Source organism: Acipenser ruthenus, chromosome 3, assembly GCF_902713425.1.
Source record: "Acipenser ruthenus chromosome 3, fAciRut3.2 maternal haplotype, whole genome shotgun sequence".
NCBI lineage: Eukaryota > Metazoa > Chordata > Actinopteri > Acipenseriformes > Acipenseridae > Acipenser > Acipenser ruthenus.
This window is the reverse complement of record NC_081191.1, coordinates 49,197,314-49,218,905: the sequence shown is the minus strand read 5'-3', so window position 1 is coordinate 49,218,905 and position 21,592 is coordinate 49,197,314. Positions and strand designations below refer to the sequence as shown.

The 21,592-nt window shown below is 38.5% G+C and overlaps 1 protein-coding gene across 1 annotated transcript; it reads left to right on the top strand.

Annotated features, from left to right (window-relative positions):
* The first annotated feature begins 254 nt into the window (after positions 1 to 254).
* On the top strand, positions 255 to 15,684 carry LOC117394997 (cholecystokinin-like). The gene is made up of 3 exons (XM_033993811.3): positions 255 to 409; positions 2,153 to 2,404; positions 10,354 to 15,684. The coding sequence occupies exons 2-3, from the start codon at positions 2,155 to 2,157 to the stop codon at positions 10,485 to 10,487; spliced, it is 384 nt and encodes a 127-aa protein (XP_033849702.2). The 5' UTR covers positions 255 to 409; positions 2,153 to 2,154; the 3' UTR covers positions 10,488 to 15,684.
* The last annotated feature ends 5,908 nt before the right edge of the window (positions 15,685 to 21,592 follow it).

The window sequence follows — 21,592 nt, the reverse complement described above, 5'->3', positions numbered from 1 at the left end:
CTATATTGTTTTGCGATTATCCGATATGTTAACTGCACATCTTCAAATCCATGGGGTTCTGTTAGAAATGCTGCCTGCAGTATTACTGTAGTACTGTACTAGCCTTTCCTGGTCTGAGTGAAGATAAGCACATGGTTTATTTCTGTAAGAGTTAAGAAGGCTGATCATTATGTGTGGAAGGTTTTTGTACCCTGATTCCCCTAGAGTGATACTAATGTGTTGTGTCTTGGTAGTGTGCATTTGGAAATGTGGTGAGCCCATATCTGCGTCAGTGCTGTGCAAATAGATGACAGAGCTGTTGGCACTCTGCTGGATATTTAAGGGGCAGCATTTCAAGTCCGAAGAAGTTCTCTTACACTGTTCATGCACTGCTTCTTCAGCTATTCTGACTTTGGGAACTAACTCGAAGGTAAGCATAAAGGCTGTCTTGTTGTTTCTGGTACTAAAATCTCAATTGCAAATGAGGAGAGTGCTTGGTTCATAGCAGAGTAATACAGTCATTTAATTGTGTTTCTGTAATAGATATTTGTGTAATTTGTCATTTTATTCAGATAAATGTCGGATAGATGATAACATGAGTGAAATTGTTTTGTATGTTGGTATTGCAGCTTACTGGACAATCATTTTGTTTTCATTGGAAATGTTTGTTTCAGAATGAGAATGTGATTTTTTGTTTTCCCCTAAAAATAGTTCAAAAGAGTTTTATTAACTTTCATGTAAGAACAAAATATACTGCATAATACTGAAAGCATATTAAATCATCTATTTTCCTATTATTTTTTTCTGTAAAACAATGTAGTTTGTAACTGAATAAGCAACTGTGGGACTGAAAACAGTAAATGTAACAGTAAAACATTCATAATTCATAATCAGAATTAACACTTTATTTGACTTGCTCTTTAAAATAAATCACTACAAACCTGGTTTTGCCAAATCCATAGAACACACAACAGGCAGTCGACTTTAGTTGATCAACTTGGGATTCAAATAGTTTTTTATTTTAATTAAAGCTATGTGTATTATTAACAGCAATCTGTTAATTTGTGTATTTACAATACTTTCATAGAACAAACCCCAATAAATCTGCATTCATTTAATGTTCAATATTTGATTTTGATTTTGATTTACCATAAGACTGTCTGCAAATTAGTAAAGATTACTTAGGAAAGTTTTTTTGTTTGTTATGTTAATACTGTACCAAATGATAACCTACCTTTCTGAATACATTTTAACAAGCAAACAACTATTTAGTATTGCCAATTTATTTTTATGAAAGTTATCTCAAACAGAATATATACTGCTTTCACTTCTTTGAATTTATAAATGTATAATGTGCCTCTATCAGAATGTTCTTACATATATGCAGTGTATTTAACTGGCTTGAGTGGGAACAAATTTAACGTATATGATTCTACACTAATTAGCATAATAGGTTTACTTAGCAATCCTTCTAACATGTATTAATTTAATCTGAATTACACCTGATAATTATTACATGCACAATGTCAATTCAAATACAAATTATAACACATTTCTCTTAAAAAACGGAATAGTAAATAACTGCAAAAGTTAATGACAACACAGAATGTATAATTCTCAGTGTCTGAGTTTTGATGACTTCAGGTACGTCCGTCTTTCTCTCAATAGCAATACCAGTGTGAACAAAGCATTAGTTTAAACATACTGTATAGCACAGTGAAAACTAGATTGGCTCCAACTAGTTGCCTTGCTTAAAAAAAAAATTGAAAAGCCAAGAAATGTTTTGGATGTAATTACAAAGGTGGGGCTGAATATGGGAAGGCTTTTTTCATCCAGACTGCTTCTGTCTAGAATCATTAGTTAATATTAACAGTTTAACCCCTCAATCTCCAACCCATTTTAATATACAGTAGCTGTCGATTCAGAATCCAGTAAAATCTGTAGAGCCTCGAGTATACAGTAAAACTTCCGGACAGGTTCTGCACAGAGTAATAACAACGTGAACAAGTTACTGTGAACAGAGTTACTGACCATGTTGATTAAATGGGAACAGTGTACAGTAGGTATCAGAAATACACCATTTCCAAAAGTAAGGGGAGAAAGGATAAATCACGGGATATGGAGAAATGATAAAATACCCGCTATATTTCCCATGCCTCTTTTTGTCTTGCAGCTATGAACAGTGGAATCTGTATCTGTGTGCTGCTTGCTATTCTCTCGACGAGCTGCCTGGGTCGTCACTCGGCAGGGTCTGATGATGAGGGTAGTCCTGTAGCATCTGAGCTGGATCAGAGCCCCTCAGTGCACCAGAGGCAGGTGCGTGCAGCCACATCTAATGGCCAGCTGAAAACGGCAGAGGGAAACATGGAGCAAAGAGCGAACCTTGGACCACTGCTGGCCAGATATCTCAAGCAAGCCAGGAAAGGTGAGTGGGATCATTCATCCTCATTTCAATTATTAGAAAAGATTAGAAAACGCCCCTTACAAGTTTAAGTCAAATCTAATAAGCAGTCCAGATATAGCAAGTATTGAACCCCTTAATATTGACATAGTTGTTTATCCAAACCCAAACAGCAATAATAGAGTACCATTCATGTGCTACGAATCTACCTTCTGTGTTCAGATTAATCATAGCATCTCTTTAATTTAAATTTTAATTTTGTTTAAAGGCACACACAATTCCAAAGGTAAATGTACTGTACTTGTAAATGAATGTTTTAATGTGGCTGACCAATAACATTATAGTTCATATGGAGTGTTGGCTCTGTAAATATGGTCTTCTTTTTTGCACAATAGTATAGTAAATGCAGGAGTAACCTTTTTCGAAAGCAGATTTCGAAAGTTAAAGACCTGAAGATTTCCTGAGGTGCCAACTCAATATGGATATAATTACATGAATTACATTACATTACATAATTACATATAAGCCGCCAGTGGCTCAGGGATTGTGACAGAACCTCAAAAAAGCAATCCTTGAGGCTGATCTCTGGAGACCTTAGATTGTGGGTTTTGTTTTTATATAAATGGTGTGATGTATAGTGTCATATTGTATCAAGCAGTACAATCTAGCTTTTTTTATTGGTCCTGAAACTGCTTAACTTTAAATATTCATGTAACCTATATGGTTTTAATGCATGCATGTGTACTTTGTCCTTATGGAACAGGGTATTGTGTAAAATCTGCTTGGAAATGCACAGCCTTTATGATATTTTAGGGAGAGTTTCTCTTTCTAACTGGGGAAAGTAAAGCAAGCTTCAGGGGTGGAGATCTTCTTGTTACAGCTGACCTTTGAGGAAGCTCTTTCCAAATTAGATCCAGCCTTTATAGAAATTAATTGGATTATTTACTCATTATACAGCTATGGCCAAAAGTTTTGCATCACCCTATAGAATTAACAAATTTTGCTTCATAAAGTTGAATGGCACCTGCTGAATAATGTTACGTTGACATATTTAAATTACATATCGCTTTGTAGTTTTCCATATACTTAATGAAAAACTGACAAAAAATTGAAAAATGTGACATTTCGAAATCTACCATGAAATACTGTACTACTATTATGGCTTCTGGTAGACTTCTGCAATATCATTTTGTAGTTTATTTCATTACATTATGTTAAATAAAATATCTAAATTATGTTCATATAGTTTTTTTTTTTAATTATGTCTCAATCCTAAAATTCTAGTTGATGCAAAACGTTTAGACGTAGTTGTATAATTTGATTAAATACAGCCGACATTTCACTTTGGTTCCTGTAGGGAGGCACTAGAAATTGCAGTAGTACTGCACTGTGGTTTTAGTCATGGTTATACGGTTGCAGTGTCTGAAATAGCTCAGTATCACACTTCTTTGTAATGGATCTGGAGTGCAGAAATCAGTACAGGTTAGAGATAGAGCAAAACCTAGGCAGCTTGCCCTGTATGGTAATAGAGCAATTGCAAAAAGTTATGCATCATCTAGCCAAGGTTGATTTTGCTGTGTCTCTTTTTTGGTGTCCAGTATGCACAATTAATAGATATGCATGTAGGGCTTAAAAAGACATAGCATAATTAGCTTAAGTAAATTAAAGTTTTACACATTATTTCACCCATCACCTAACCCTGGAGTGCTTTATCAATGCCTGTTCTTCTTTTACTGAAGGAAGTTCTTATTTTTATATGTATTTATAATCATGAATGGATTCGTTCACATCAAAGCTTTGTATAAAAGAGGTACTGACAAATATAAGGCACTTTGTCTCAACAAAGAAACCGTTCTTAGTCATGGTGAATTAACCATCCCTGCATACCTCGTTTAATTGTTGATATTTGTGGAATCAGGACTGGTCACACACTCAAAAACACTTCTATATTTTTTAAGACATGACAACTCTATCTATCTATCTATCTATCTATCTATAAATGTATATATATATATATATATATATATATATATATATATATATACACACAGTTCTCGTGTTAGATGTGCAGTGCCTATAGAAAGTCGACACCCCCTTGAACTTTTTTCACATTTTGTTGTGTCAGTGCCTCAGAGTTTCATGCATTTAAATGATTTTTTTCCACTTATCTACACACCATACTCCACACTGTTAAGGGGAAAAAAGTTTTTATTGAGAAAAAAATTATGTATTAAAAATACAAAACTGAAAAATCATAATTGGATAAGTCTCCACCCCCGAGTTAATACTTGGTGGAAGCACCTTTGGCAGTAATTACAGCTGTGAGTCTGTTGGGATAGGTCTCTACCAACTTTGCACACCTAGATTTGGCCATTCTTCTTTACAAAACTGTTCAAGCTCTGTCAAGTTCCTTGGGGAGCGTTGATGGACAGCAATCTTCAAATCATGCCACAAATTTTCAATTGGATTTAGGTCGGGGCTCTGACTGGGCCGCTCAAGGACATTTACCTTTTTGTTCCTTAACCACTCCAGTGTAGCTTTGGCTGTGTGCTTTGGGTCGTTGTCATTACAATTTAACACAGGTGGAGGCCACTTAACTTGGTGTGTGATTTTGAAGGCGTTTGGTTACACCTGAGCTAATTTAGGATTGCTATTACAAGGGGGGTGGACAGTTATCCAACCAAGCTATTTCAGTTTTTATTTTTAATTAATTTTCTACAAATTTCTAGAATATTTTTTTTCACTTGGAAGTTGTGGGGTAGGATGTGTAGATAAATGCATTTTAATTCCAGGCTATAAGGCAACAAAAGGTGAACATTTTGAAAGGGGGTGTAGACTTTCTATAGGTACTGTATGTTTTTATTCTATATGCAAGTTAATTCAAATCAGTTTGATATGGTTCAGAATGAATGATTTATGTAGTTATCTGACATGTCTTACACATTAATATATTAATTTATACTTCAGTGAAGCACTGTCATTATTATTTATTATTATTATTATTATTATTATTATTATTTATTATTATTTATTTCTTAGTAGACGCCCTTATCCAGGGTGAGTCGTAAATAAAAATACATTTCAAGAATCACAGTACAAGTATTAATACAATTAAGAGCAAGATAAAATACAATGACTTCTAGCAAGTAAAAGTATATGACAAAATACGATTCAATAACGGAGCAGATAACAGTGTCAGTGATAGTTACATCAGGATATAATTAAATACAAAATACTACAGATTAAATAACACTTGTGACAGATTACAGTACTCTAAAATACAGGATTAAATGCAGAAAAATAGGGAGCAGAAAAGAGCAAGTAAAGCGCTTTAAGGAAGAGTGATAAAATGTCCAGAGGGGAAAGAGGTGCTGCCTGAAGAGATGAGTCTTGAAGAGGCGCCGGAAGGAGGTCAGGGACTGGGCAGTCCTGACATCTGTAGGAAGGTCATTCCACCAATGCGGGGCGAGGGTGGAGAAGGAGCGGGCAATTTTTTTAAAACAATCTTGCATTCCCTAATATTCTTTGCTGTAAAACTGAGGACAAGATTTAAAACATATGCATAGCAGTGAAAAAAAAGTGCACAAGGGAACTTTTCACGCACACGTTTCTTTCTGACTTCCGTTTCCGCTCATGACCTGAGCCCCACAAGGTGGCAGCTGTGAGTTGGCTTGCTCTGTTCCATCAGGATGATTTATTTCTTCAATTGCATGCCTTCGCTATGTTTTTCAATGGGCGGCCAGAGTGGAAATCTGCCGCACAGCGTAGCGTTGCCTGGGCAACGAGATGCAACTCAGGGCATTGCATGTGTTGACATGCCACACGGACGATATGATTATTCTTACATGCAGACCTATACTTATTTATTATTATTATTATTATTATTATATGTTATATGTTATATATAATAATAATAATAATAGTATACTAATTATAATATTATTGTTTAGATTTTTTTTGTGTGAGCTATAGGGCATGCAAGGCATGCGTTGTATACATACTTTGGCACGCCACTGTTAAGTATAGATTACGTTTACAATTAGGCATGCTTAGATTCAAAGTAGAGCTGTCACAAAGACGGCCGGAGTGGGTGGCGTCAGACCAGAAGCAGGAAATACAGACAGAGATGTGTGGTTTGGTGAAGCTGAGCGAATGCTGTCGCTCAGCATTTAATAAACAGAACAGAAAATAAAAGGTTTTAACACAAAAACACGGGACACAGCACTTCACGCCAAAATAAAGAGACAAACAAAACGGACTATACAGTAAACAGACAGTGCACGGACAGACACACAAACAAACACGGTGAGTTTTAAATAAACAAGTATCGTGCTGGTCCTACCAGCACGTAATAGCAATTGATATTTAAACGTATTTCTCCTTCTCTCTCACCCGTTCTCCACTCTCGAACACCCAACCCCGACTGAATGAAAATGTGCATCTATATATACTGTTGTGCTGGGATTCAATTACTAATTAATTATTCACTTGAATCCCAGCACGTGAATTAATTCTGTGCAACCCCGTGCTCACATATTACATTTAACCAGCACGTGAAGTGATTTGTGCCCTCCTCGTGCCTAAATACAAATCTACCTTTTTAAATACACGTGAAACACAGACCCGTTTATATCCCGTGTACCAATCTATACACCAACATTAACACACGCATGCAACACACAAATGCACACAGGGACGGGGCACATTGCCACAAGAGCATATCACTCAGCCACAATAAAGAATCAAGAAGTTCAGTTAACATATTTAATGACTGGCAAAATACAATTCAAAGCTGCTGCAGTATGTGCACATGAAACTTTAAAGCTGCAGTGTCCAGTACAAAACCACATCATGAAAAAACACATTTGTAGATGAAAAACACTAAAATAAAAGTCACTACATAAAAAAAATATATGAACATGTGAAATGTTCGGTCCACTAAAAATGGCTTGGAGTGTCTAAAAAACACAAAAAATAAATAAATAAATTCAAAATATGGATTGTAGCGAAACAACAGGAAAGTGAAATCAATCAGACTGCGGAGTCTGTATCATCTGATCCGAAACCACCGAACTCCACGTCTGAACCGAAGATAAACAATAAACATAACCCTGAGTCATTCAATGCACAGAGCAACTGCAGTTTTTCTATTCACGTGAGCCACAATATTTCCCCTCAGGCATTACAGTATTTGTGAATGGTTATTAAAAACCAGAAATTAATGGGGGGGAGGCGATTGTTCAAACCGGGGCGTTGACTCGGCAGAATCCGGTATGTAAACTTTCTAGCAAAAGAAGTGTGCTTAAGGTGATGGATTGCAGAGCAACTATACTGTACTGTAGGTCTCAACTGCAGATGTTTTTAAGTTAGAATCCCTAAAGTTTGAGAAAGTAAGCTGAAGCTCTAGGATTGTGATGCCAATTACTAAAGATCTGATATGGATTTACATAATGGACTGGCCAAGAAATGTATTTTCTACTACTTACATCCAAAGAATCTAAATGGAAGTGAAGGTAATGGACATACTTGAATCATGGAGCTATGGTCTGTTTTACTGCCACCACTGAGCAGGAGAACTGTGTAACAACCAAAGCTCCACACCTACAGTGATGCATAGTGGTGGGGCTGCATCTCTCATGGTTCAGCTGTGCTTGGTGAAGTGGCTACAATTAATTATACCTTGCCAGCTGCCAAGAGCAAATATGGGTCTATCAAATGCATGTTAGTTTACTTAACACAGGGCAGTAACACAAGCCGGAATGCTGTTAATTTCCACAAATATTTCTAGTGGCTTTAGTTGTGGCTTTAGTGCCCATCTGTCATCAAATAAATAAACATGTCTTAATCAAATTGAAGGATGCCAAGGAGTGAATCCAGCACCACTAACATGCTTCAACAACAGCGCCCTCTGAAGCCCATGGTAGTCCTAGAATCTTGCCATCCATCTTTTAGTTAGTACTATCACCTGCCAAGTTTCATTGCTGTTAACAGCGTCAAGGGACTGGGGACTTTACAAAATTAGCGTCAGTGCTCTGCTCTCTAACTTTAATATATTGAATATTGTCAATTCACTGGAACTAAATGATTATCTTTCAATTCTCATGTTTTCAAATAAAATATACATTTATAAAAGACATGGGAAAAAATAAAATATGTATCTAGTAGCCTTGACATGAAAACGAAAGTCTTTCAAAACTTTGTATGGCTGTGGAATATGTTCTGAATAGGGAAAAAAAACTGTAATTGAACTATGAATAAATGCTATGAGACACAATGTTCAATGTTTTTATATTGAAATCTAATGGATTTCATATAATACAAAAAAATACACTACTGTCTAGACGTGGAAATGTGTAGAATGTTTTGAAAAGATTATTTATATTGTTCACTTAGAAAATAACCTAGTCATGTGTCTCTGGTACTTTTAAAATGAATCAAAGCTCTTGGTGTCCGAATATACAATAGCTAAACTTGCAGCCAGATGCTTTATGGTACTTCAAGTAAACAATAAGAAAGTGACAAGAGTTTATTCAACCACTATTTACTGTGATAATCTATTATTTGTAGTATTAATTATACAATTTATTATAATAGTATCCTCAACTAAAAGTATTAACAAACGTCAGTGGTGTGAGGAATTTTTCTTATTTGATTTGTGGTTTGTATATGCAGTTAGGAAGGTCATAGTGTTTTTCACTATTGACATCTTTTTATTTTCTTCTTAAATAGTTAGCATACTAGATTAAACAATGATCAGGGCTTTTTAACTAAGGTATGATAGGTACTATGACTGTTTTAGTTGAATATGTATACAGTATGCATTACTGTGTTCAGAATATTGGATACTATATTTTGTATTGATTGTTATTGTAAATAATGTCATCATTGCTAATATACCTCACAGAAGCAAGATGTTTTATCTTACCTGGTAACATTTAAATATATTAACCGTGGTCTAACACATTTTTAGCAGCACTCACTTAGAATATTAAATATTACTACCATTCACTAACTTTACAGAAAAAAAAATGATGTGCTATTTTAAACTCCGGGGGTTTCAGCTGCAGTACCTAGATAATATAATGGAAAGAGGGTGAAAACAAAGACCTTTTGATATTTACTATGGAAACCATTTTATCCATAATAATGCTACATCCCAAGATCTCATGTGTGCCCTTTAAATACATAGTAATACAAAACACTCTAGTTTTAAAATAGCAGATTATATAAAAAACACTAGAACTTCGTGTGACTAGTGGATAATTTAAATTTACAAACATTGTTATAATATGCAGTGCTTACAACAATAATCCAGTGTTTATTCAGTGTTTATTATGTACAGTAGGTCGAATGTTGCCTGTAAGCAGTTTCACAGTTGAATATACTGAAGACAGTGATAACCAAGACAAGTTATCTTCCTAGCAGCATTTTAAACTCTTTAATGCTATACTTCAAAAATCAAATATATCCCAAACCTTCACTAGAAGTGGACCAGTAATAAAGCTGGTATTTTTATAAGAGGTTAGGAAATAGATTTTAAAGTCTTGGTTATTGCTCCACCAAGGCTTACCGTAGACATGAAGAGCATTGAAGTATTTCTTGACTTGACAGGGATTTAATTTGTTCTATTCATTAATTAGATTGGAAAAAGAGCTGGACTGGAAGAAACAAATTCCCAATGTCTAGAAACAATAGTCCACACTCCCTGGTAATTGTATGTATAAGCTAGAAATGTAAAGGTTGTATATGTAATAGTTTTTGGTTGAAAGTCAAAATATCATCCCTCTCCAGAAAGGGACTGGGCACCAACTGCTCATCCCATCCCACTGTAATGTGCTTCAACCCTTAGGGATGTAATATACTGTAGGAGATAGTATAGTCATATAAACTAGTCCTCATTTACTGGGAAGGCTGTGTATATCTAAGAGTTCCTCCCATTGTAAAGAAACTATCTGCTTTTATTATTTACACAGGCTCGTCTGGTAGAAACCTAGCTCTGAGCAGCAAATCACAGACCCTGGATCTAAACCACAGAATAAACGACAGAGATTACATGGGCTGGATGGACTTTGGACGCCGCAGCGCTGAAGAATATGACTCCTCATAAGGAAGATGTCAACCCCCCCCCAAAAAATAGAAAATGTGCTCAAGTTCTGTACAGAGAATTACAAAATAATTTGTAATTCATTGTCCTTGAAATCTGTGTTTCAAAAACTATATTATGTATTTGATGTACATTTGTTTGTAGAACTAGATGATGAAATATATACATTATATGCCAAATTATGCAGGAAAAAAGAATCTGTCTTTTTCTGGTTTCTTTTCCTAATGTTAATACTATATTATTAAAACAATTTAAAATCTCTTGTCCTGTCGCCAGGAAGTTGTCAGGTTTGCAGAATAAATAAAGGCAGCTTATAACTTTTGTTTTATATTCTGTATGCACTAAAATATGGTGTATTTAGACGATTCATTTGTAGGTTCATCCATCGTTTTACAATTGTATTAATTTGGAGTGGTAACAGGATTTTAAAATAATCTTTCTTTTATGAACTACACCATTACTGGTTCCATTTGAATTGCTTGTTTTCAAATACAAGTTGCTGTTGCTTCCGTACCTAATCAATTCGAGTTCTATTTGTCGATTTATGTTCAATGGTCTAGTTGCAATCAGACCATGAGACCTACAGGAAAGGAAGCGAGAATGTTCCAGGAACAATACAGTGGGTAGCCAAAACTAGCTGTAAAAATGTCGAAATATGGCACGGTACTCTCTGCGGTAAAACTGAAGTCAGTGCGATATGCAGTTTTGTTAACCAACCCTACATCTTCTGCACATTATCTGACTAGAAATTGGTTTGTTACAGATTACTACTGAAACACAGTGCTTCATCAGCGGATGTCACACACTGAAGCTTGTGAATACCAAAAGTACAAAGCTTACATTGAGCTAAAGTAATGTTTATACTGTAATGTACAGGTGCGGTAACAGCTTGAATTTATCATAGCCTACAGTATATCAAGAAGTTAAGCAATGCTTTCACTGAAGAGATACCTAATAGCAAAAGTAAGTGTTGTTAAAATATACACACCAGCAGTAAGCAGAGCAAATAAATAAATATCCTGCTTCTCATCTGATGTTTAATTTTTTATGTGTATTTATGCAACCTACAGTAGTTGTAAATGCACGTTCATTTACACTTACTGTGTAGCTGTGTGCACATTTAAGACTGAGAAGTAATTAATGGGTTTCTTGTCAACAACGTATTTCCCAAGGCTGACAAGTCGACAATGTACAGTAAGAATTAAGATTTAGGACTACTAGTGAGTACAGTAATTAATTATATGTTATGCATTATTTTGTTTATCTAGTTTAACAAGGCAGAATAAGACAACTGGAATGGAGAAAACTAGCAAGAAATAACTTTGAAATAAGAAGCTAAACATGGTAGTTTCTAGTATTATATTGCTTCATTTTTTTTCTCTTTCTTCAAAATAAACCTTTCATATTTGTTTTATTTGCTCTTTCTAATGTAATTAACTATTTACTCGATTATTAACACCTTTAAGAGTGTTTAATCTGCACCTTAGGGGTGAAGTTTCTCCCCTGATGTAGCGTAGACAATGTGAACTGACCTACCCAGTACAGAAGAACATTGTGGGCAGAATTATAGACAGAGTATGGCTGGCATGGTAACAAAGTGTAAAAGCTTAATACAGTTGGTCTACAAGTTTATTACTGTCATTTCTGATCGTGTATGATACCCTCTATTAACCAACGGACCTGTTATATGTGTCATTTACACATGGTGCTAACAACTGAATGGTACTGACGGAAACTGATCAATGCACATTTTATTATGGGTCTAAAATAGTAAAGTCAGCTCTTAGCTGGACTGAATAGATTCAGTTGCAGATAAAAAAGACGGTTTCACTTTTTACATGCTGTCACTTCATGTAACTACACGGTTTAACGATGATAAATAAAAGAAACCAAGGCATTACTTGTTGAATATATCTGTAAGATGCTGTTGGGCACATCATCAGTGATGTATGTGGGGTCAACAGGTGTTCAGTATCAGACACCCTCGCCCAGGCGACCCAGCTGAGGCTGATCAGGCCCCAACACCTGTCCAATTGGTGTGTTACCTTGCTGCCCACTGGTCTTTCATCTTCATCCACAGCCATCTAGAATCTCTCTCTGCTGCTTCACTGATGTTGCTGATAGTTTCCTTGCGAGTGGCCCCCTGTGCCAAGTGTACCTAAGGATTCCCAAAGAGACTGTCCTGAGAAACCCATGCAGCCCTCTGTAATCATCTAACACCTTGTTTTCCAGCCATTCATCACTTCTGTACCAGGTCCTCATACTTGAGTCTCTTCCTTTCATTTGCTTCCACAATACAGTCTTCCCATAGGACTGTAAGCTCCAGCATTATGACTTGCTTGGTTGATGCAGACATAAGCAAAATATCTGGTCTAAGCACAGTCTGCACAATGTGTTGAGGAAACCTTAACTGTCTCTCCAGGTCTGCACTTGTGCCAGTCCCCTGCTGTTGCTAAATCTCCATCTGTTGTAGGTGCTTTGGTGCCTGGTGGGGCCCTTAGCTTGACAAAGGCAATGAGAGGTGTCATAGTCCAGCAGGCTTTGGGCTTTTCCGCTCCTTTGCTCCATCCCATCTAATCTAGGTACCCTGCTGCTTCAGTGCAACTGTTCTGTGCTGTCTCTGCTCCTCCACGGCAGATCACACCTCATCCTGCACCAATTTACGCCTCTCCTCGTCTGTGGCTGTCTTATCTGGAGGTTGCGATGCTACTAAGTCCTGCCCTTTCTTATGCCACTCTTCCCACTGTGACGCTGTGCCGTAGGCAAGACTCAGCCTGGCATACTGCTTCCTGTGCATTCCATTTTCTGTCTGTCTTCCCTTTAATTCCTGCTTGAGTCCCTGTACTGCAGTGCCTCCCCTACACTAGTGACCTTGAACTCCTCTGTCACGGTGCTAAATTAAGTTTATAACTAAAGTTCGGGAGGAGGGTCAGACACCAATCTCCGCGTCACCAAAATGAATCATTCAATTTACACATTAAATAATTAAAGGGTACATAAGGACCTTTTATTTTATTGTGTTACATGTTCCCATGTGTTGCTACAACTGTTTATGTAAGTTGTGTATTGTTTTAATTTTTTTTTTTTTACATTTTGACCACTTTTTTAAACTTTTAAATTGCATTCCCTGCCTCAAGATAGATTCACATGTACTCACATGGATCTCTCAGAACTACTTGCTGTGAACCCAACGTGGAAGTAAAGATTGCAGGTGCTTGCTGTGAGCCTGGGAAAGAAAAGGAAGCAGGGGCCTGCTGTACCGCTGGGAAGGAAGGAAGCGGGGCCCTGCTGGGCAGCTGTTTGGTGTAAGGAATAGAAGGGGCTATGTTGCCCTGAAGAAAGCTTGTAGCTGAAATGGTAGAAAGAATAAAAGCATTAGACAGAGAGGAAACCACTATAGGGGCCTGCTGGATGCTTTTTTGTTTGCCTGATGTTTGGCTGCAGAAGCAGCCCCAAGATATTCGATACCCTGTCAGAAGCGCTGTGCTGGATCCTCCTTAATAACTACCGCAATCCTTTTCTGCTGCATCTCCTGGATGATTTTCTTCTCAATGATTTTCCCCACGCTTCCCCCTAGCATCAGAAAAGACCTTGGGTCCTCTCACTTCCAACGAGTTTCTAGGCATCACCCTGGATTCCCAATCTTTTTCAGCCTCGCTTCCCCGGGAAAAAATAGATTGTATTATATCTATTATTTCCATCTTGGCCATTTAAACTAGCAATGAGGATAATTCCTCAAGGAAGAGCTTTCATCTCCTACCTTCTTCTCCTGATCCCTTCTGTCGATTCCCTTAACGACGTCATACTCCTGGATCCCTTTTGCCGCGAGGAACTCCGCCTGTGGGAGCTCCTACTAAAAGAATGGAACGGCATTACATTCTTTTACGACGACTGTCTCCTGCTGCACGAAGGCATTCAGTTGTTCACAGATGCAGCTCCCACTGTTGGCTTTGGAGGGAAAATGGTTTTCTCCTCCATGGCCCGAAGTATTCAGCACCATTCCTATACCCAATCACTCCTCGTCATTGTACGAGATTGTGACAGAGTGTGGGAAAGTGGCTGCTGAGTAAGAACAGGTGCAGAAGTGATGCAGTGAAGAAATAATCACAACCAGGAAACTGTAATCCGTTTTGGAAATGGGGTCTTTTATTTTTAATCCCGGTCTGGTGACCAAACAATAAACAGTAAAACTGACCAGGAAGGAAAGGGTTCCCTAATTTATTTGTTTAAATTAAACTCCCATGTTAGCCCCTACAACCCCCTTCTCTTATCTCCATCTCCATCTTTCTCAGGGTGCATCACCTTCAGACCTGCTGTATATTAACGAAAACGGAACAATTGTCACCCGCCACTGGTTCCTCTTTCATTTTCACCAGATTCTTTCCAGGTCTGGATTTGCAGTCATTCCTTCAGGATCGGAGCAGCTTCTTCAGCTTCTCGCCACTGAGTTCCAGACTCCCTTATCAAACAATTAGGTCGATGGTCCTCCAGTGCTTACCAAGTTTACATTAGAACAAATATTACAGATCTTAAAAATGCTTTTACTAAAATCTGCTCTTAGTACCCCGCCTGGAGGAAGGGCAATCAGATCAGCCAGGATTCCCAGAGGTTTATTTCACAAAAAATGTGTTTTGTTTTCCTCTCCTGCTCGCTGACGATCCTTGTTAGCGGTTGGCTAAACCTTCAAGTGAGCTATATCCAGTACTACTCACGGCATTGAGACCGGCTTGTTCTTTTTTGGGGTCTCAGCCTCGTCCAGTAGGCCAGGCAGTGGGCCCTCAAACCAAGTTAGGTTTGATGCCAAATGAATGTGTATATATAACATACTTCTCTGTAAAACTGCATACACTGCATTCTCCTCAATAAATATTAAAACATTTTGTGATTGGTGTTTGTCCCAAACTACTGAAATGGCAGTTGTAGCTTGTTGGTCATGCCATAAAAGGTGATGCTGCTGAGGCTTATTGGGAGGCCAAGCCGTCTGTGTAGGTAGCTGCTGACTTTCCTCTCAAAACCTTCAACTGTTGAGATAGATACCTTGTAAATAAGTAGTGGTCATAGTATTCATGGAAGGAAAGAACAAATTATCCTGTGAAATTATATATTAAAAATATGTGTCTTGTCTCTAAGAGAATTACAAACTGCAATTTCACAGGAAAGCATTCAATTTCTGCAGTTGTGGTGTCTGTTGTATTGAACATTTCAATAAATGGCACAGAGCAAGTCAATACTGGCACACGTTTTGATGTTATTTGATTTTTATTTGATAATTACTGTTTACTGATTATTACACCGTGTAACAATTTTTTTTTTTTTTTTTTTGTTCCTGGGTAGTAAGTGTTATTTCCTAATTGCATATGCCTCAAAAGTATAGAAAATGGCTATTATTCCCCACAAACTTTGCTTTTGTGACCAGGACAGTGATATTTTGAAATTTACCTATTTCCAATGAGAAAACGGGCGAATTTGTGTCTTTTCGTTCATATAAAGTCAGAAAAAAACAACATATGAATCCAAATTAACATGTATTTATACTAAAGGTCTTGATGCTGTTGTAATCCTCTTTGAGGTGCACCGAGTGAGCCAGGGGAAGAGACGGGTACTTGTTACCATTATGGAGCAGCACGGCTTTGAGGCTCCTGGATGAGCTGTCAGTGAAGGACAGTATAACGAGAACATGATGGGAGACTACATTTGGGGGCTGATTCGTGAAAGTGATTTACAGTATAATCGTAAATCTCGAAAAACTACTCACTTCTAAATCTTTTGTAGTCATTTTTGTATTACTTTAGTATAAATACATGTTAATTTGGATTCGTATGTTGTTTTTTTCTGACTTTATGTGAACGAAAAGACACAAATTCGCCCGTTTTCTCATTGGAAATAGGTAAATTTCAAAATACCACTGTCCTGGTCACAAAAGCAAAGTTTGTGGGGAATAATAGTCATTTTCTATACTTTTGAGGCATAAGCAATTAGGAAATAACACTTACTACCCAGGAACAAAAATTGTGTTACATAGTGTTATCGTTATTAGCAGCGTTTTTGTTTTCATTGTTAAAAAAAACGTTTTTATCTATATTGAATAATAATAAATAAATAAATAAATAAATAAATAAATAAATAAATAAAACGTTTTTATCTCTATATTATATATGGGTATGTAGTACACAGCAGCATAAAGGGTTAATGAAAAACACAGTTTAAGTCATTTATTTGTGATTTATTTATCATGTTAACACTTTTACAGGTTTGAAAACATTATTATTAACAAAAATTACAGGTTTGAAAACATTATTATTATTATTTTCAAAATCTGGTACCTGGGAAGGGGTTTCATTTTTACATCTGGAGTTGAAGTGGTTAATTGGCACCAAAGGAAATAAAAATCTCCTAATGCAAGCAGATGTGATTCTTTTCAAATGCTAAAACTGGTATTCATAGACAGGGTGTCCCCACCCCTTGTTCATTGTATTTTTCACATACCTCTTCATAGCCGTGCATACTGATAAATCATCTCCTGATCACTCGTTTTATCAATAAACTCCTCAATAATGCAATCCAAGTCATTATTTTATTACTATAACATTCTCAAAAAGCTTTGCAAATGTCTGTGATATTCTTTGAGCGCTGGATGCGGAAGCAGCTATCTTATTTTTTATGGCCGTGTTATCTCTGTGGTGCCGGGGCTATCTGTATTGCTCAGATCCGCCCCCCCTTTTTTTATGGTTTCTCTCGGCTCCTATCGGTCTCACTCGGCCATTGAATGGTTTTCTCGGCTTTTTCCAAAGAAAAAATGACTAGACCTGTGTTTTTTACGTCTTTTTGATGATGTGGAAGAGAACCAAACTCCCTGCTGCCCTAGACCTCTACCGCTCCCTCCTCTCCTCCTTCTCCTCAACTCTCTCCTCTGCTAAATGTTCTTATTTCCAATCTATAATCCAAGCCTCCACTAACAACTCACGTAATCTATTCTCTACCTTCGCCTTCTTCCTAAACCTTCCCCCCTTCCTCCTCCCTCCTCTATCTCCTCTGATGACTTTGCGTCTTTCTTCTCTTCTAAAATCTCAGATATCCGCAAACTTTTTAACACCTCTCCCTCCCCCGCACCAACCCCTACACCCACTGCGTCCCTGTGGCAAAGTGGTTGCTGATTATGTACAGGTGCAGAGGTGATGCAGTGCAGGAATAAACAGACATAGATTTGTAATCCGGTATGGAAAATAGATGTTTTATTTTTGTTATAATCCAGGTCTGGTGACCAAATAATAAACTCTGGTTATACACAGCGATACGTAAAACACAGAGAACAGTAACAGGGATTGCAGCCCTAAACAGTAAACACAGTATCTCTCCCACAATATACAACTACGGTTACCAGTCCTGGGTGCATGCTGTAGTGCTTGTGGTGGGTGATACAGTTTAAAGAGTGACAAATAGTGCAGTGCTGTTCCGGGTTCAGTGCTGGCTCTTAGCGACAGCTCAGGAATGTGTTAGCTGTCTATAAACACACAAGTAACAATTATAGACAAGACAAACAAAACAAACACTCACAATACTCTTAATACACAGTGCACGGGTCCTTCCCGGCCTATTTCGAAACCAAAAATGAAGGAAAAGATTTACAATTCACCTGCCCCTTTTATGCGATTATGCATGACCCCTTGGTAAACGATTGCAGCTGACTCTATTGCCTGCAGCTGCTACCTCATTTACCGTCCAGGTCAATACATTCCTGCACCGGAGTCTTGCCTTTTTCCAGGCTGACTGACTTCCCGAACTAGGGAATGAACTGTCAGGTCAACCTGTCCAAAGCCTTTCCCTTTCGCTACTTAGTGCCCTCACAGGTCGAGAGGGAGATTTACAACCAGAACTCATTATATTTCCGTCACAATCCCCTACTAACTCACCCTCCTTCTCTCCCCTCAGACTCTGACCTCTGCTCCCTGCTCCAGGGCCACAAACCCACCACGTGTGCCCTGGACCCCCTCCCCACATACCTCTTTCAAGCTGCTGCTCCTTCTCTACTTCCCTTCATCTCCTCCCTTCTCAACACCTCTCTCCTTTCTGGTCTCTTTCCCTCTGCCTTCAAACAAGCCTCTATCACTCCCCTCCTCAAAAAGCCTACCCTCAATCCCACCTCCCTCCAGAGCTACCGTCCTGTCACCCTCCTACCCTTCTTCTCCAAAACCCTCGAGCGGGCAGTACACTGCCAGCTCTCTGCTTTCCTGTCCAACCACTCTCTGCTCAACCCTCTCCAATCTGGCTTCCGCTCTACTCACTCCACTGAAACAGCCCTCCTGTCTGTCACTAACTCACTAAACTCTGCCCAAGCTGCCTCTCTCTCCTCTGTCCTAATTCTCCTCGACCTCTCTGCTGCCTTTGACACTGTCGATCACTCTATTCTACTATCCTCTCTTGCTGACATGGGAATCTCTGGCACTGCTCTGGCCTGGTTCTCCTCCTACCTCTCCAACCGCACTTACCAGGTAACCTGGCGTGGAGCAACCTCCACACCTCGCCCTCTCTCAACAGGAGTCCCCCAAGGGTCAGTCTTGGGTCCTCTCCTGTTCTCTCTTTAACCCGCTCCCTGGGCCTCCTCATCGCATCCTATGGTTTCTCATACCATTTCTATGCTGATGATGCTCAGATTTTCCTCTCCTTCCCCCCTCTGACTCCACCATCCTGAGGCGGTACCTTCGTTCGCATCTTTGTATGCTACCGCCAGGATGCTAGCACTCCAAGAGTGGTAGGTAGGTGTCATTTAATCCAGTTTCGATTCCCCGGCGGTAGGATAGATGCAAACTGTTTGATTACTATTTTCTGCACCAGTTCTTGGGGTGTGTGTTCTTCAGGCTGCAGCTACCGGGTGCATTGATCCATAAGCTACTGCCCTGCAATCGGGGGCCGTGTCCCCTTGGACAGCTGGTACTCCTGAAAGCGGTCAAGGTGAATTAGGACAGAGGAGAGGGAGGTGACATGGGCAGAGAGTAGAGAGTTAGTGACAGAGAGAAGAGAAGTTTGTGACGAGTCACGGTTCTCCGTGTCTGTCCTTTTAAGAAAATTGAGTGTAATAAATGACACGCCCCCTTGAGCCTTAATAAGGCGCCTGTTTCTTTCTAGAGAGAGAGCGTATTTTCTTTTTTTTTCTGGACTGGATGCATCTGTGGTTTTTCGTTACTGCTGTTTTCTGGGGTAGTAATCTTTAATTCTAAACTTTGTTCTACGTTTGTCACAATAGTATGAAGCTGCGTTTCAGTAGATGAACAAGATTCGGCTTTCGACTACCTGGGTTGAGGCTGGAAGTGGAACCTTGTGAATATGTAAACAATCGTGAGGACTCTGATGTGGAGGAATTCCTAAATGGGTTTTTTCGCTGCAAACACGGATGGATTATATTACACGGGATACAAAATTCATGGAGGTCTCTTCAGTCCTTAGTAGGAGTGGGGTTGGACTGTTAATTTAAATCTACAGAGTGAATGGTGTGTATTGACAAACGCTGACCCAGAAAGTAAATCAGTGGGTACTTGTATTTGTTCTATTTTCGTTGTTTGTTTTTCTGTTTCTTTTTCTTTTTGTAATTATTACGTTTCTAATGACTCTTTCTTTAACTTTTGTCGTTATACTGTGTTAGTTATTATGCACGATTTGAGAGAAAGTATATAGTCCTTCTAAGACTGTTTGTTTATTTATAGACCTCTCGGTTTCTGTTAACTTTTATATAGTTTATAACGGGTATATTTTTTGTTTGTATAAATACTTTGTTATTAGGTGTTTAGGTTAAAAACCCAGGTGCTGAATTAAATGTGATTAGGGTTTTTAGTGTGTATTGCTAATTCACCATTACGCCTAATTATTTATTGGTAGTGGTTAGGAGTGTGAATGTGTGGCTTGTGCTGCGGCTTTGATTGAATAATACAACTATTAATTGCCTCAGAACTTTGGTGTCCTGTTTTCTTTATTTCTTGGTATAGTTTTATTAGAGTATGGTACTTAAGGTTATTTTTTTATTAGGTGTGTGGGGTTATTGGTGTGCTCTGTATTTCTTCTGGGTTTTTTTTATTACAAAAACAGGTACATTTAGTTTTTTGTAATTAATTGTAATCTTTTTTTGTTTACTTGATAGTAACTCTGCTTCAGGGTGCAGGTCAGGTGGCCCCTGTGTCACTGGTATCTGTAGTCTGGTAATGGTGCTTATTTCATGTTTTTTTATATGTTTTGTTGCTTCTCTGTTATTGATTGTTTTGATTACTTTTCTATTGGTAAGGGTATTTCCCTTCCTGGCACCCCAAATTTATTTATTCTAGTAGCACCGTTACAAGTTTCAGTGGAGTGTGCCGGGCGAAAACCAGATTGGAGGGGGTCGAGCACAGAATGTGTTGACAGGAAAGCAGATAGCTGGCGATGTACCGCTAGCATGAGGGTTTTAGAGAGGAACAGGAGAAGGGAGACAGCACGGTAGTTCTGGAGAGATAAGGGGTCAAGGGAGAGCAGAGAGGTGTTGAGAAGAGAGGAGATGAAAGCGTGTAGAGCTTGGGCAGCAGCCTGGAAGAGGTGAGTGGGGAGGGGATCCAGAGCACATGTGGTGGTTTTATGGCTCTGGAGCAAGGAGCAAAGATCAGGGTCCGAGAGGGCTGAGAAGGAGAAGGAGGTTACAATAGTAGGGGTTGCAGAGGGTGATAGGGGGTGGGAGGGGAAGAAGGTGAGATAGTGAAGAGGTTGTGGATGTCTGTGATTTTGGAGGAGAAGAAGGAGGCAAGGTCATCACCCGAGATAGAGTACGGTGACGGGGGGGGGGGGGGGGGGCTAAGAAGTGCTTATATAATGCCCTACACTAGGAACAGAACAATGTGTATCCCAAAAACACAGGAAACGCATCTACCACGGTGTATTTTGGACAATATCGAGTTTAATAGGACAAAATCGAGAGGAGGTTTAATTGACTGTATGTACCACTTTTATTTTTTTTTATATCTTGCTTACACAGTGGTGGCCACATTTATTGCATCACTCCATCATTTTTACGTTTACTGCTTTATCATCAGTTTGTTTTTCTCTAGACTTTTTTTGTTGTTATTGTTGATTTGCTATTCGTGGCTTTATAG